This window comes from Doryrhamphus excisus, chromosome 15, assembly GCF_030265055.1.
Source record: "Doryrhamphus excisus isolate RoL2022-K1 chromosome 15, RoL_Dexc_1.0, whole genome shotgun sequence".
NCBI classification, from domain to species: domain Eukaryota; kingdom Metazoa; phylum Chordata; class Actinopteri; order Syngnathiformes; family Syngnathidae; genus Doryrhamphus; species Doryrhamphus excisus.
The window spans coordinates 13,925,230-13,943,818 of record NC_080480.1 but is presented as its reverse complement, the minus strand read 5'-3'; the positions used below and the strand labels follow the sequence as shown (position 1 = coordinate 13,943,818).

Sequence of the window (18,589 nt, the reverse complement as noted above, 5' to 3'; positions counted from 1 at the left end):
CTATTTTAAAATGTTCTAAAATGTTCTTAAGCCGCCTAAATAATGTTATTTTATTCCTATTTTAAAATGTTCTAAAATGTTCTTAAGCCGCCTAAATAATGTTATTTTATTCCTATTTTAAAATGTTCCAAAATGTTCTTAAGCCCCCAAAATAATGTTATTTTATTCCCATTTTAAAAATGTTCTAAAATGTTCCTAAGCCTCCTAAATAATTATTTTTTATATTTTTTTTATTATTATTTTTGGATTTTTTTTTTTACAAAAAAAATCTGACAAATTTTATAAAATAGGGCAAAAGCAGGCTAATAAGCAAGCCAATAAGCAGGCTAATACTAGCCTACTACTAGTACTACTAGTAGTAGTAATAATAATCAGAAGAAGAATCATGATGATAGTAATAATAATGCAAGAATAAACCACCAGAGACCCTTAAAGTTGGACCAGTCTAAAGTCCAACATACAACATCCGCAGTTCCCTTCTGTTGTCAAGTTCCCAAGTCAGCGATGCTCACACAACAGCTGTTCTGAATGGAGATGCAGGAAGATCTCACAAAAAGCCGCGATGGCTGGCGAGCTAGCTATACAGGCACGCAGCCAAAGCTCTCATTTCTGCTCTTGATGGAGTAACAGCAAATGAGAGGCTTAAAAGGGAGTGACAAAGCGAGGGAGCAAATTTAAAAAAAAAAAACTCCCGACAACCTCGCAATCCAATCTCAGTGAGACAGCAGGCAGCTGCTACTTGAAAGTCAGCAAATGTCTTGTTTCTCTCGTGCAGACAGCTGCAAAGCAGCAGGCCCTGTTGATGACAAACTGTGGATATGTTTTATACTTAAATGCAACTAACACATATCCTCCCACGTTGCTCTTTAGTTGAGGAGCCAACCATAACCATCTTGCAAGAAGCAGTTTCTACGCTTCTTTCTGTGCACCTCCATTTAAAACAGGAAATAGGAAAGCGATCAACCGCAAGGGCAACAGCCAGAACACAAATTCCCACCCTTTCCTGCATCCGGCACAACACAATACATCCCACTGAAGGAGAGGAGGATATTTGGGGAATGCTGTGAAAAAAGAATATAGTACTATTGAGATTGTAAAACAAAATGACACGCAACAGGTCATGTGATGGAGCCAATAATAATAAAAAAATTATATTCTTACATTCGGTTTTGTTCTCACCATCCTGTGAAGAAGCTTTAAAAAGATCTACAACGTTAATTAAGACTGACTAGAAGGTGATAAGCTCTAAAGCTGGCCTTGGAATAACATCAGATCCGAACAAGAGCTTAGTAAGTTCCAAACTGTGGAGCCACTAACATTTTTGTATGTACATTTTTGTGTATATATATTTTTTGTGTGTATCTATTTTATAAAGAGCATCTTTGGCCAACATATTGCTTGTATTTTCATTTCTGACAATATCATTTAGTTGGTAAAGTAAATATATGAAAGCATATCAGAGCCTGGCATTGACATTATACACTAAATAAATATAATAGTGAAACTTTAGGTATGCTTTCAGAAAATATGGTTGAATATTTCTGCATTAAATCGAAAGATTGTGAAACGGGAAGTACACACACATTACAGTAAGACAGCGTAGTAGACGAGTGTTTACTTTGCTGGACTTCAAAGTAAAAATGAAACTCATGTAGTAATATTGTCATAATGATTAAATGAGCAACAATAAAGTCCTTCCAAGTCAGGCACTAGCTAATGACGTCACACCTAGCTTCGTTGTAGTGTGATGACACTCTTAAGGAGACACTACGTAAAAACACTAAAATAAACGAATTTAAACAATGTAGTCCTCTATTCCATTGTGATACAACTTATTTTACTTAACTTTTGTATTATTATTAGGTTACACAAAGTAGGCTCGCTATCAACAAGCAAACAATACAACTTCTCACCGGTTGATTTTGTGAGCAAACGCCCGCCGTTCGCTGGCTGTAGACGTCATGGCGTGTCCCCCATGTAAACTCCTCCAAGAAGAGCAGGGAGTCGTACTTTCGCTGCGTCCCGTCTGTCGCTTGTGTGTTTTTTTTACGGCGTGGAGAGGACAGGAGAGAAGAGAAGACCGCTTCCACGCTGGGGAACCTGGCCGGGATCCCTTGTTCCTCCTAGCGGCTGGGAGGCGAGCCAGTGTCAAGCGGAGCGTGATAAATAACCTCACTTCCGGTATAGCTTCAAATTAAAACACACTATATGCTTATTCGTCTTATTTTTTACTTTAACGTAGACGTGAAGGCGCATTGGTTTAAAAAATTACCTACCCGTCATGTTTTCAAACAATATATACATCAAATGGATGTATGGGCGCTTATCGTCATGCAAGCTTTGACGTCATGTTATTATATTTCCGGTCTGCCTTTGTGTTCCGTGTAGCTTGCGCAAGGTGTACCTGAATGCACCATCTGTTCATGCAGACATCTCACCTGACCGGTTTTCAAGCGATGTGGGAATGCCTGCTCGTCCCATCATTTTTTTTCTCTAAAAATATAACACACAGGAAATCATGAGAATAACTTTAAAGAGCATAATAATACCCTGTGTCAAATTTCAGATATTAAAGCACAATAAAGCAAACTACTTTAAAGACAAAATCAGCATAACAATAAACAGTACAGTATTATTTCTTTGTTGTCATGTCATATTATTGATGCACAATAGCGACACCTACCGACGATGCTATAGTAGGGTGTTATAGCAAGCCAGTACCAGCAGGGGGTACTGTTTACCACCTGTACAAATGAAATCATGTCATATTTGACCTCTGCAGGGGCTGTGTGGTGCATATTTGATCAAAACACAGCTATAGTCAGATCCATACATGTATTTTCCATAACTCTGTAGGTGAGTTGGAGCCTATTTGAGTGGACTTTGTGGGAGGGGGGTGGGGGTACACTCTGGACTAGCCGACTCCAAATTATGTTCAAATGTTAAATGTATGATTTTTATATCTTAAATTGTGATCAGATTATAATGAAAAGTCCACATGTCATTTTACATGCTACTTACCCATGAAGGCTTAATATATATAAGTATATAGAGTAACATAGCAATGCTGCAGCCCTCCCTCATTGTGCCCCCATATTGTCTTATTCAGCACCCTGGAGAGCGGCTGCAGGTACCCTAGTTGAAAGCAATGGGCCCTTGAAAGGCATGAAAACAAAAGGAAAGCCTTATGTTAAGATGTAGGGAGCATTACATGATTTTCCATTAGCAACCCATAATTTATTTAATATGCAAGCCTAATATTTAATAATATCCCTTGTTTTGTGTGACATTGCAGCATCCTAGCCTTCTAAGAACACACCCCGCTTTCCTCCTTCCGTCCACACACCTTCCCTGCCTGCGTCCTCGCTCCGCCGTCTTTCAATTCCTCGATGGCCACCATTGTTGTTGGAGTGCCCAGCCCCCCACCGCCAGCCCCTTCCTCCTCCTTCCACCAGAGCCTCCACTGCTGTGCAAGAGCCAAGGACAAAAGAGAGAGTGTCAGACACCACCCACTAGATCTCTTTCACACTAAAGCCCCCACCCCACTTCCAGATGGGGTTGGTTTCTCGCAAAATGGACCCCCACTCTTCCCAGCCCCCCCAACCCCTGCTGCCCGCAAGACCCACTACTCAGCTGCCCGTCATCCACCTGCTCTGCCGCCACGTGCCCGTGTTAAGGGAATGGCCCCTTGGCCCTTCAAACTCTCCATCCCTTCTCCACTAGAGAGTCCTATTAAAATCATTAACCACTTTTTTTTTTTTTGTAGTGGACAACAGCTTTTCATGCTTTTAGCAGTCAAAAGTATTTGGACAGTGACAGCCTTAAATGTCACCAATCACCAAATAGTAGTCTTACACCTTAAAATAGAAGTGTAAACACTCATCAAAGATGAAAGACAGAAGAACTCTCCTTTGTTTAAAAGATGTACTGTAAAAACACTGGTCAAAGATCTTGACAGGAGCACTCTGCTGTGTTAAGGTACCGTTAGGCGAGTCAAAGATCCTCTATAAGACAGTCGAAGTTCTTCTATATGACAGGAGTGTTCTGCTGTTTTTATGTCCTGAGTGACAAAACAGTCGTATTATATTAATATTTATGACAGAAGCACTTTGCTGTTTTAAGCTACTTTTTGGCAAAACACCAGTCAAAGATCATCTATAAGACAGGAGAGCTTTGCTGTTTGTTAACCACTGTGTCTCAAACCGTTGTACACCACATATATTTTGTGAAAATACAATTATATTAGAATTATAATGAAAGAAATTGAATTCAAGTACAATTTTCCTTTGCAGTTTTTAACATTAGAGCCCTCATGGCACAAAATAACACCCCTACAGTCACTTTTACATTTGTATTAACCAATATAGTTGATATCATCTTAAAAAATAAGATATATTAGACATAAATGAGATAACAGACTCACATGTTAGCAGTTCCTAGTTGTTTTTTTCCTGAACAGCATACTTCCTGTGGTGGATATTGTCTTATCAATGTTTTGTAATAGCGGCTTTAACTAGCTTTACATTCTTTTTAGCCAATATAGTAGACTTAAATGAAAATCTTGCTCATGTGGAACTGTTTCCCTAGCATCACATCCGGTCCTTGAACACCTCGTGGCCTAGTACTAGTACTACAGTCACAATTAGAATGCTTATTCTGCCTTGTATTTGTATTTTAGTTCATTTAATTTTATGCTTACAAATGTTTACAATTATAAATGTACAATTTGCTTAAATATGAATATTTTTCTATCAAAATTAGTTGTGTTTTTGGGGAGGGAGGAGGGGGGTCAATATGAAATTGAATTTTAAAAGAGCACATAAGTCACTTTTCATCGTGTTCCTGAAAAGAAGGGGAGGAAATGCAGCGGAATGATTCATATAATCAATAATGCTAATTCTAAATCTGCCTCCCTTGATGCTGGTGTCCTTTGCAAGAGGAAGGGGGGGGACGGGGGGGACGGGGACAGGCAGATGCTCATTTGTTGGCTGACCCCCTCAAAAAGCCTCAGCATCTTCAGGAGACGCTCTGCGTCAACCTCCAACCCCGTCTCGACCCCTGAACCCCCACCACCCCCGCCTCCGGGACGGAGACGGAGGAGGTTAGACGGTGAGAGAATACATCTGCTGGGAGACAGCTGTTAGGTCTCCTAATGTTTGTCCTGCAGTGGTGGTGGGGTGCTTGGGTTAAGGGTAATCATTGCTCCATCAGTCAAAAAGCCACACAGTGACTTCAGAACAGGGGTGTACAAAGTGCGGCTCGGGGGTCATTTTCGGCCTTTAATTCTAAGAGCAATTCTTTTCAGGAATTGTCGGAAATGGAATATACGGGTGATCATAAATCTTGACTGCTTCCACATTTCTCAACCAACTCAGGCCATTCCGAAGTCAAAATTCTCAATTCATTGGGACAAGTTAGCCTTCCCTTGCATTGTCATGCCAAATGTTAGCATGCTAAGATTAGCATTGCTACAATGTAACCACGAGCATAATTCTTTTCAGCCATTTTCATAGGTACACACATCTATAAACACTTAACACTATCATATTAGGTTTTAGCATGCTAACATTAGCATTGCTACCATGTTATCATTAACATAATTTTTTTGCCATTTTCATAGGTGCACACAAATATAAATGCTTGCAACTACCATGCTACGTTCTAGCATGCTAACATTAGCATAGAAGCATTTCTAGTCATTTTCGTAGCTAGACACATATATAAACACTTTGCACTATCATGCTATGTGTTAGCATGGTCATGTTATCATGTTAGCATTTGTAGGATATTGACATTAGTATTGTAGCATTTTAAACCATTTTCATAGTGGGGCACTTATATAAGCACCACTGTTATGCTAGGTCTTAGCATACTATTATCACACCACAATCATACTACGTTTTTAGCATGCCAACATTAGCATTGCTAACATGTTACATTAGCACCATTAGGTACACACAAACGCTTATCACTACCATGCTATGTGTTAGCATGCTAATGTTATTATAGCTAGCATGCTATCATTAGCATAGAAGCATTTCTAGTCATTTTCATAGCTAGACACATATATAAACAATTTGCACTATCATGCTAAGTGTTAGTATGGTCATATTAGCATGTTAGCATTTCTAGCATGTTGACATTAGCATTGGAGCATTTTTAGCCATTTTTATAGTAAGGCACTTATATAGACACCACTGTTATGCTAGGTGTTAGCATACTCATGTTATCATGTTATTCTAAATATGTAGAAAAATAAATGTAGGACTAGTATTTATGGTGGAGGTCTGCGCTCTCCGAGTGCTTTTCTAGTTAGATATATTATGAGATACTACGCATGTCAATGTTTTTTCTGATAGCTTAGCATTTTTTTTCCACAGCCGCTTGTGGAAAAACAGTGAAAAATCAATAGGATTCATGAGAAGCCCCATCACGATGCTAGCTAACGTGAGCAGCCACACTTTCTCCTCCGCTTACATTACATGCATGAATGCATGCCAGGCTGTCACTCACTAAATAAGATTTATGGAAATGTTCCAGCCCCCACCATCCACTCCACACACACACAGCTCCACTCCACTGCATTTCTATTAGGCTTATTTTATGTTTAAATATATGCACGTATGCATTTAATGTGTTTACCACTGCTTTACAGTGGATATTTTGCAGGTTCTTGGACACAGGAAATGACTGACCGAACCCCCTCCCAACTCCCTCAATCACTTTCCTCCCCCCGCCCCAACTCAGCACCACCACCATCTCCTGGTCCCTAAGGGCGCAAGCACCCAAATCAATTGAAAGAAAGAAGAGTGCACCATGGTCCTCCCCCTACATCTGTCAGGGAGGGGACGCACTAGTGGGCCGTACAGAAAGGCGGGGGGGGGGGGACAATATGACTCCATCTGTCACGAACTGTTTCATCTGGGATGGGATGAAATATAGCCGGCAAATACATCTAGCTCTATATCATCAGAGCGTATTGGCTTACTGCATGCTGCCAACCCCCACAAGCATAGACTGTATAGCAAGTGGCTTTTTGGATCATATTACCTTCCTTCCAACTTGCAAATCACACTTCCAGGAAGAGTAAACCACACCATTGTGCATCATACCAAGTACTGGAGACACATTACATGAAAATGTTATGAGAATAATGTAAAAAATAAGTTATGCCTATTTAGAGAATAAAGTTGCGATTGTCACACAACATTAAAACATGACAATATTTATTTCTTATTTATAGAAAAGCTGTAGAAGAAGCCAATCAGATCTGTGGTATCGCTACTGTGAATCATATCAATTCACTGCTTTATGCATACTATAAACCTTGCAATTCATAGTCAAAAGCGTCACTCCCTTGTGATTATTTTTGTCGTTGGGGTTCAAAAAACATACCTGCATTGTTTTGTGACTTATTTGTCCAGTTCTACATTTAGTCACTGTAGTTTTTATTATTGTTAAAATATCGTCTGGTCGCATTCTTGTCAACCCAATAATTATCTATCGCGTGGTCTTGCGAGCTGAGTGTATCATGTAAGAATATTATGATAAATAATTGTAACATTAGCGGATTCAAGTCACAATATTATAAATAACAATAATATAAATGACAATAACATATAATAAAATATAATATAATATATAATTTATAATACAATAAAAATAATATATATAATATATAAAAAAGTTGTAAAATTATGAGAGTAAAGTCATAATATTGAGGGGGAAAAAGTCGCAAGAAATTATATTCCGAGGAACAACTTGGTTATTAGGAGAAAAAATCAAAAATGTGTAACGTGGGGTGAATAAAGTTGAAAAATGACAACAAAAAAAGTCATAATATTATAAGAAAAAAGTGATGATATGACAAGAAAATGTGAATAAATTCTGAATAATATCTGAAGAATATTAAATATTAATATTATGAATGTGAGTGTGAATGGTTGTTTGTCTATATGTGCCCTGTGATTGGCTGGCCACCAGTCCAGGGTGTACCCCGCCTCTCGCCTGAAGACAGCTGGGATAGGCTCCAGCCCCCCCGTGTGAAGAATATTAATATTCCAAGATTAATTGGCGACTCCAAATTGTCCATAGGTATGAATGTGAGTGTGAATGCTTGTTTGTCTATATGTGCCCTGTGATTGGCTGGCTGGCTCAATGTACGTGAGTGTGACTGCTATATAACTCACCATGGGGCCAAACAAAGTTGCGAGTACCAGGATGTGTACGTCAAGTCCGCATCAGCAATAAGCTCCATTCATTCTCTCATTTATTATTATTTAGCATTATTTTCTACATGTAAAAGTATAATTTTTTTCTATATAAAACGACAAAACATGTCATACTACAAGAAAAGAAGATGCTAAACTCTTTACTGCAATAAAATGCTAATTTAATGTCACAACTCCCACACGTATACATAAACACATCAATCTGAGCCCCACACAAAGAGAGAACTTGTCACTGAAAATGGATGACCATCAAGTAATGACATTTGCATGTAAAAACGCGCGCTTAACCAAGTAGAAAGCTTCTATATTGCATTTGGAGGTAAAACACATAGGATGCACTCTGCTAATGACCGCTGAGGCTTTTTTTTTTTTATAAAGTGCTGCTGCTGCTGCTGCTGCTGGAGAGTATGGGCGCGGTCCGTCCATTCGGGCCCATCAAATCACACCACGGCGATTTACAAGAAGCTTTGCGACACTTTGAGCAAGTCATGCACGCTTTTATTTCATCATGTCTGGATTTTAACAGGAACCAAAATGGGGGAGCACATCACCCCAATTCTGGCCTCCCTGCATTGGTTGCCTGTTCGCTTTAGGATTGATTTTAAGATTTTATTGTTTGTTTTTAAGGCATTGAATGGCCTGGCCCCCAAATACATAATCGGACCTCATTCAAATTTACTCTCCAGCGCGGTCACTGAGGTCCGAGGGCCAGCTCCAACTTGTGGTGCCTAAGACCAACCTTTTCTGTGGTTGGCCCCAAACTATGGAACTCTCTCCCCTCCCAAGTAAAAAAAGGCCCCCAACTTCGAAAGTCTCGTATTAAAACCCACTTTTATTCTCTGGCTTTTAACTCGGAGTGAGTCATATGGTCCTGTGTCTTTTAGTTCTTCGTTTTTATTGTAATTGGTTTTATTTTTTATACTTTTATTGCTTTGTTTTTTTGTTTTTAATATTCATTCATTCATTCATTTTCTACCGCTTTTTCCTCACTAAGGTCACGGGGGTGCTGGAGCCTATCCCAGCTGTCTTCAGGCGAGAGGCGGGGTACACCCTGGACTGGTCGCCAGCCAATCACAGGGCACATATAGACAAACAACCATTCACACTCACATTCATACCTATGGACAAATGAAACCTACACAGCATTGACTTCCTGTTCAATGCAAAATAAGATTCAAAATAAAAGCATGGCAAATTAGCATAGCTAATATCATTCATTCATTCATTCATTTTCAACCACTTATCCTCACAAGGATCGCGGGGGATGCTGGAGCCTATCCCAGCTGTCTTCGGGCGAGCGGCGGGGTACACCCTGGACTGGTCGCCAGCCAGCCAATCACAGGGCACATATAGACAAACAACCATTCACACTCACATTCATACCTATGGACAATTTAGAGTCCCCAATTAATCTAGCATGTTTTTGGAATGTGGGAGGAAACCGGAGTCCCCGGAGAAAACCACGGGGAGAACATGCAAACTCCACACAAAAATCCCGAGGGTGGAATTGAACCCTGGTCTCCTAGCTGTGAGGTCTGCGCGCTAACCACTAGACCGCCCGTGATTATTATTATTATTAACATTGTTACACCAAAGAACTACTTTACCGGTATAGTGACACCTTGCCACACAACACCGGCTATCTACGCGTATTTTAGCTGTTTTGATATCTTTAACACCACATAAAAGATAAATGTCTTCATGTTATCAATAAGAAAAGTGATATTTTAAAAAAAAATTTCAATACTCATAATAAAATTTTTCTATTTCAAACAAAATTAAACATTAAAATTACGAGTGAATTACATGTGAATAAAGTCATAATATTACCAGAAAAATGCCATAATGTTATCAATACAGTTATAGTTTGACACTAATAAAATTGTACCATTTTGAAAAAAAGGTGCTAAAATTTGTAATATGACAAAAAATAAATACATAAAAACAAAATATATATATTTTTTAAATTCTATATTCTATAAAATTCTATAAATATATATATTTTTTAATCTAAAAAAAATCAAATTTTCCAAGAACAACAAAGGCAAAATATTACATAATTATTACTTTTTAATTTTACTAGTCTGTGCAGCACTTTGGAAACTCTGTTTTTATAAAATGTGCTATATAAATGGAATAAAAGTGGATTGGATTGGATTGGATTGGATTGGCCGACAACACCAACAGCCATCCAGCAAAACAAAGCTAGCCGGTGTGACTCAACTGTAAGAGCAACACCATAATGGCCTGTTTACTTGGGAGGAAGGGACAAGGATAAAGAAGAGCGAAAGCATCCAGCTCCCCCCTCCCCTCCCCCGGGGGGCCCATCATGCCTTTCTGCGAGCAGCAGGTAGAGCTGCAATCTCAGTCATTCATATTTAATTCCACAAGAGTTTCCGGGCCAGACTAATGCGCTATTGATTTCAATTCTCCTATTACTGCAACAAGAGGAAGGAGGGAGAAAAAGATGGAGGAAAATAGAGTGCGATGACTAAAATGTGTATCGTGTTGCATTTGGACAAACGTGGTTCTGACAAGCTAACGCAGAACTAAAATTGACAGTACGAGAGAATCTTCTTTTGCGACACTTAAACCGTTAAAACTGATGTGTGATGCTAAAAAAAGGGCACCCACGCCAATGTTGCACTTGTTTTATGTCTGTCACTTAAAAATGAAGAGGGGGGTGTGTTGTGTATTTAAGGTCTCTCCCCAGATACCCGGTCAGACAGGACTCAATGAAAGATTAATAACAGTAGCTTTATATTTAAAAAGGTTTCAAGTAAGAAAACATGGCCACTGTTATAAAAAAAAATGGATAGAGGGGGGGTCAATTCTAGTTCAGTGGAGCTCTAAGCCATTCACGAACACGCCATAACAGATCATTTTTACAATTACGTGCGTCAGCGGGACTTTCCTTTAATCTAATAAGAGTTTGATTAAAGCCGCCCATGGCCCGGTTACATCCTGCTCTGCAGCAAAACGCACACAAACAATATGCTTTTTTTTATTCTTATAATATCACAAAATGTGCTCATTTTAGTCATGATTATACACAACGTTGTATTCAATTTTTTCTGCATAAAAAAATTACATTGATGGATTAAAGTTGTAACATTAAGGGTGAAAATGTCACAAAATTATGAGATTAAATTCGTAATATTATGAGATGCTTATTATATAAGAAAAACATTGCTATCAATAGTGTCAGAACTATACTAAACTATACTATACTATACTATACTATACTATACTATAATGTACTTCTTGGTGAATAAAGATGAATTGCAAAAAAAATGGTCAACTAATGTAAAGATCCAACAAGCTACAGCGACATTATGATTATTATTCATTCATTCGGACACATATAGACAAACAACCATTCACACTCACATTCATACCTATGGACAATTTGGAGTCGCTAATTAACCTAGCATGTTTTTGGAATGTGGGAGGAAACCGGAGTACCCGGAGAAAACCCACTCATGCACGAGGAGAACATGCAAATTCCACACAGAGATGGCCGAGGGTGGAATTGAACTCTGGTCTCCTATTTGTGAAGCCTGTGTGCTAACCACTCGTACACTGTGCAGCCCCTAAAAGGTTTTATTTCTTTTTGTTTACAAATTTGGGTAATAAGAGTTTAAAAGTCAATATAGGGGTGTTATTTCATGTCTAGAGGGCTTTAATAATGTTTAAATATTCATTCATTTTCTACCACTTATCCACACAATGGTCGCGGGGGAATGCTGGAGCCTATCCCAGCTGTTTTCGGGCGAGAAGCGGGGTACACCCTGGACTGGTTGCCAGCCAATCACAGGGCACATATAGACAAACAACCATTCACACTCACATTCATACCTATGGACAATTTGGAGTCGCTAATTAACCTAGCATGTTTTTGGAATGTGGGAGGAAACCGGAGTACCCGGAGAAAACCCATGCAAACTCCACACAGAGATGGCCGAGGTTGGAATTGAACTCGGGTCTCCTCGCTGTGAGGCCTGTGCGCTAACCACTCGTCCACCGTGCAGCCTGTGATGATGATTATTATTATTATTATTAACATTGTTACACCAAAGAACTACTTTACCGGTATAGTGACACCTTGCCACACATCACCGGCTTTAACACCGCATAAAAGATAAATGTCTTCATGTTATCAATATGAAAAAGTGATATTTAAAAATTTTTTTCAATACTCATAATAAAATTGTTCTATTTCGGAGAAAAATTAAACATTAAAATTATGAATGAATTACATGTGAATTAAGTCATAATATTACCAGACAAATGCCATAATGTTATCAATACAGGTATAATTTGACACTAATAAAATTGTACCATTTCGAAAAAAAGGTGCTCAAATTTGTAATATGACAAAAAATAAATAAATGAAAATATTAAAAAATATATATTTTTTAAATTCTATATTCTATAAAATTCTAGAAATATATACATTTTATATATTTTATATATATATACAGGGGGGAAAAATCTAGTTTTCCAAGAACAACAAAGGCAAAATATTACATAAGAAAAAAAAGTGTGCATTATTTATGCAATTAAAACCGATGCTGCGACACGGCCCTTCGTTTTGCGTCACGTGGAATGAAGGGGACACGCGTCAGGAGACGTAAAACAAAGGGAATGTCTGAAAGCTTTGTGTATTTAAAGTCTCTCCAGATACCCGGTCTGACTTTTAATCTAATACGAGTTTGATTAAAGCCCGCCACGGCCTGGCTACATCCTGCTCTGCAATGTAAGCATCCAAATAAAATGCAAAGTGAAATAACATCGAGAATTAAGGAGGCACGGGGAAAAAGCAGACCGTAATCCATAAATAAAAAGATGACAGGAGCGTCTACTTCAGAGACTTCCTCCCACCAGCCTGTCTACTCTAATAATAGCCCAGAGACAACACAGGCAGACACATCCAGCCCAGAGGAAGATTTGGAGGAGGAGATGGAAGGAAAGTGCAAGGTGAGCCCACCGGGGAGGCCATGCATAAGAACATTGCCAAATGATACATAAACGTTGCCTTCATCAATAAAAAGTGTGTCATTTAAAAAAAAAAAAAAAAATTCTTGGACCCTTTTCCTGAAACAACAATGGCCACCTCACTGCTGGTGCTCTTAAAGCGCCAAGAGCCAAGCTTTGGTGAGCCAGAATCATCATGCCCTTCCCCCCTTACATACTGAATCAGTGGCGGGCGGTCACAGAACAACATGGTCTTCTCTGCTGGCCTAAACACTACCACAGGCACCCAACTATATTTAGAATTTGAGGATTTCATTCATTCATTTTCTACCGCTTTTTCCTCACGAGGGTCGCGGGGGGTGCTGGAGCCTATCCCAGCTGTCTTCGGGCGAGAGGCGAGGTACACCCTGGACTGGTCGCCAGCCAATCACAGGGCAATTTGAGGATTTATTCTGTGAAATTTTGTTAATTTATTCCAATGTCAATCTAATCTGCCCATGGCCTTCAAAATCAAGAGTGCTGGCCAGTGTCACTTAAACACTATTAGCAATGGGGCTGTCTTTAACCAATCAGATTTCAGCTTCGCCTCAGTCCACCAATAACATCAGCATCCTTTGATAGGATTTCAAATCAGACGCAAAAATTTAATTCATTCATTTTCTGCCGCTTATCCTCATGAGGGTCGAGGGGGAATGCTGGAGCCTATCCCAGCTGTCTTCGGGGGCAAGAGTCGGGGTACATTCTGCACTGGTCACCAGCCAATCACAGGGCACATATAGACAAACAACCATTCACACTCACATTCATACCTATGGACAATTTGGAGTCACCAATTAACCATTTTCAAGCATAAAAAATGGCTACATTCACTTAAATATGACTATAAGGTATTCAGAAGAGCATTGAAAGACACATTGTGCTATGTAGTATTCCACACAGGTCACTAGGGGTAAGTAGGTGTCCATTAAGTTACATTGCAAGGTGTAAAGGTGACTATAGGGGTGTTATTTCATGTCTAGAGGGCTCTAGTAATATTCATTCATTCATTCATTTTTTACCACTTATGCTCACGGGGGTCGCGGGGGAATGCTGGAGTCTATCCCAGCTGTCTTCAGGCGAGAGGCGGGGTACACCCTGGACTGGTGGCCAGCCAATCACAGGGCACATATAGACAAACAACCATTCACACTCACATTCATACCTATGGACAATTTGGAGTCGCTAATTAACCTAGCATGTTTTTGGAATGTGGGAGGAAACCGGAGTACCCGGAGAAAACATGCATGGGAAGAACATGCAAACTCCACACAGAGATGGCCGAGGGTGGGACTGAGCTGTGGCGCCTTCGTGCTAACCACTCAACCGCCGTGCAGCCATCACCAGTACAAATTATTATTAATAATAACACATAAATAAATAAATGCGACTAAAATACAACTACAAATTGTATAGTTTCACTTGGGGGTGGGATTGAACTTGTGTCTCCTAGCTGTGAGGTCTGCGTGCTAACCACTTGACCACTGTGCAGAGCAAAAACATTTCAATTGACTAAAATAATAATAATGTCAAAAAAGTCAGGGTTTATGGTCTTGGCATTCCATTCTCTTAATCACCCGAGGAGAGGGAGACGTCCAACAATAAGACAATAAGAAGTGGAAAAGCAAACCCCCCCCCCCAAAAAAAAAAGATACTGCTTGATCCTGTGATTCAGGGGTGTACAATCGGTGCTTGAAATGCCCTCATGAAGGCTTCAGCTGTCGTTCTGCTAAGCGGTGCTCTAACGAGGGGGCCACAATTAGGCCCATTTATTAACATGGAGTGTGAACTGTAAGTGGGGCTGCAGTCAGTTGATGGACCGGGGCGCCTTTGTGTTACAAGGACCGCTTTTATCACGACAACAAAGACGGCCAAAAAAAACACAAGCACCTAATGACAGAAGCTCGTCTTCTTTTTCCTCTGACACGCAGCGCCGCAAAAAAAAAAAAAAATACACGAGCACGCCGCCTCTGACAAAGTGACTCAAAAGGCTCCGACGCATCCCAGGCTTGAGTTGAGTCACTGCTTAGCAGGACTGTGGGGGCGGGGTTAAGACAGACTGACAGCGGGGCTCCATCTCCATCCTCTTATTAACGAGTGCTCTCCTCATGCAATATTCATCGCCGCTAATATCATCCAAGCTCAGAGCTGAGCTTGCTACTTATGTAAGGCAATTATGTAAACCACCAGGCCAGGCCCCGGGTTTGCAAGCAAAAGCTTCAGGACGGCGACAGCGACTGCAAGGTGGGATGTATAAACGACACAAGTGGGTGGAAAATGAGCGTCTCTTGCGTTTCCTACATGGACAAACACAGATCCATAGCAGGCACGAGGCCAGCTTCTTCCTTTTGCAGCATCATTCCTCACAGCCAGACATCCGAGGACTCCTCAAGGTCGCGTCGGGAGAGCGGGGCTTAGCGAGAAGGAGGCCTGGCATCACCCGTCAGCACACACACACACGAGACACCAACACAACAACACAACACCAGCTGGAATGACACGCGAAAGAGGCCGGAATAATCCTAATTTGGAGCGACACCACGTTGGAGTCTTTCATAAATACACACCTCCTACATTAGCCCCAATTTTATCACTAACATCCATGCATTATTTACACGGAAAAAAAGGAAATCTATGGAAAAATTCTACCAAATTTTTAAAAGAAAATCCTGGATCCTACAAAGATTCATAATTATGGAATATATATATATTAAAAAAGTATCCAAGGCTGCACGGAGGACGAGTGGTTAGCGCGAAGGCCTCACAGCTAGGAGACCCGAGTTCAATTCCACCCTTGCCCATCTCGGTGTGGAGTTTGCATGTGTGAGTTTTCTCCGGTTTCCTCCCACATTCCAAAAACATGCTAGGTTAATTGGCCACTCCAAATTGTCCATAGGTATGAATGTGAGTGTGAATGGTTGTTTGTCTATATGTGCCCTGTGATTGGATGGCCACCAGTCCAGGGTGTACCCCGCCTCTCGCCCAAAGACAGCTGGGATAGACTCCAGCACCCACCGCGACCCTCGTGAGAATAAGCGGAAGAAAATGAATGAATGAATGAATATTACTAGAGCCCTCAAGACATGAAATAACACCCCTATAGTCACCTTTACACCTTGCAATGTAACTTAATGGAACCTACTGACCCCTAGTGACCTGTGTGGAATACTATATAGCACAATGTGTCTTTCAATGCTCTTCTGAATACCTTATAGTCGTATTTAAGTGAATGTAGCCATTTTTTATGCTTGAAAATGGTTAATTGGTGACTCCAAATTGACCATAGGTATGAATGTGAGTGTGAATGGTTGTTTGTCTATATGTGCCCTGTGACTGGCTGGCGACCAGTTCAGTGTGTACCCCGCTGGGATAGGCTCCAGCACCCCTGCAACACTCATGAGGATAAGCGGTAGAAAATAAATGAAATTTGGTACACACTTTTAAGAGTTTGACAAGCACATGTGTGTATTACTTGAAAAACATGGCCGCCATCAAACAAAAACAGGGCCGGAACTTTGCATTGAATTGACCATCTAATGATGATATTGCATTTACAGGACAACTACTGTATGGACTGTACCCCGGCCAAGGCCGAACTATCCTATTGTGATCTACGTACACATATGCCATCATTTTGATGCTAAGATTATTCAGCGGCAAATAATAGAAAATATTGAAAAACATCACAGCACCCCCACAAGATTGAATACAAGTACAGTAGAACACGCTTAAGTCGGCCCCATTTATGTGGACAACTTGTTTCGAACAATACCATGTCCACCATGTTTAAGTCGACATTGACATACATGGCTGACCGCTTATGTCGACATAAAATTAGCGACCCAAAGGGGTCATTTCTATGAAAAGCTAGCAGTTTATGTCGACATGAGTTTTAGTATTGTTAACTTCATCAACATCGCGAAGCAGCTTGAAACGACAGCGACATAACTACATACTTGTGACTTCCTATTTAGTGCAAAATAGCTTCAAAATAAAATCACCGGAGTATTAAGCTGGATTCTGACATTTTTAGCTTCTAGAAGAAGGATTTTGTGCATGTACAAAAATGTATTAATGTACATGTTCATGTATTAAATAATAATATGAAATAAATGTTCAAGCAGTTATGCTACAATTCATCAAGTCCACCATGTTTAAGTCGATATCGACATACATGGCTGACCGCTTATGTCGACATAAAATTAGCGACCCAAAGGGGTCATTTCTATGATAAGCTAGCAGTTTATGTCGACATGAGTTTTAGTATTGCTAACTTCATCAACATTGTGAAGCAGCTTGAAACGACAGCAACATAACTACATACTAGTGATTTCCTGTTTAGTGCAAAATAGCTTCAAAATAAAATCACAGGAGTATTAAACTGGATTCTGACATTTTTAGCTCCTAAGGATTTTGCGCATGTATTAATGTACATGTTCATGTATTAAATAATAATATGAAATAAATGTTCAATCAGTTATGCTAACAACCGCTTAAGTCGACACGAGCTAGCCAGTCGGAGCACTGCCGTCGTCTTTTTCAAACGACCAACCCATGAAGCGGCGATAATAACACAACCTCCTTGGCGGAAGTTCAAAAACAACAACAACAAAACAAACAACCACTGATTTACGCACTCCTAAGCACCACTCCCCCCACACCCCCCCGGGTCAGAGCCCTATGGGGGTCTGCCCAGAAATAGGTCATTTGTCACACATGATGTCTCGGGGCAGGGGGATGCATTATAGATGAGCCCAAACAGCATGTCTCAGTGAGCACGCTTAGCCGGGGCCGCTCCGAGAGGTGGGCGGACCGCCACCAGAACTCCTCGGGAAGGCCATGCTGGGATGTCGTTAAGTAAACACACACACACACATACACACACACAAGAGTTCTCTCATGGATGATTTTTGAGGAGGGGTTTTCTAATTTGTTATTACTACGTTTGCACCTGACACCCCCTGCTTCCCCCAAAAGGGGGCCATCTGCTTTGGACGTCACATCTCTTGCTAACATTTCCAGGCTTTTGATTTCGCTAGCATTCACACATCAACACTTTGTGTGCTCTTTAACAAAAATAGTATTTGCTTTAAATGGAAAATGCAGTAATGGAGAAAGTGGAGAGGGGTTGTGGTGGGGGGGTGGGGGGTGGGGGGGGACAAGTGCTGCACCCATCTGTTCCGCTAGTGCAGGTGGAGTCCTATTCAGTGTGTGTGTGTGAATGTGTGAAGAGGTAGGGGGTTGCAGGGGAGGGGGGCAGGAAGAAAGGAAGGGCATTGAGAAGCAGGGAGTGATGGAAGGGCAGGGTTGAGGAGGAGGAGGAGGAGGAGGAAGAGAAGGGGTGG

General features: G+C 40.5%; 1 protein-coding gene across 4 annotated transcripts in view; it reads right to left on the bottom strand.

The window, feature by feature from the left end:
* The window catches only part of LOC131103136 (dedicator of cytokinesis protein 7-like), a 39,244-nt gene extending 35,898 nt beyond the window's left edge, over positions 1–3,346 (bottom strand). Inside the window, exons 1-3 of one of the 4 annotated variants that reach the window (XM_058049100.1) lie at positions 3,320–3,346; positions 2,439–2,493; positions 1,914–2,130 (exon numbers count right to left, since the gene is read on the bottom strand). In XM_058049100.1, coding sequence (XP_057905083.1) covers positions 1,914–2,130; positions 2,439–2,484 — 263 coding nt within the window. In that variant the 5' untranslated portion in view covers positions 2,485–2,493; positions 3,320–3,346. The other 3 variants (XM_058049098.1, XM_058049102.1, XM_058049099.1) reach the window with 3 other exon arrangements.
* Between the last annotated feature and the right edge of the window lie 15,243 nt (positions 3,347–18,589).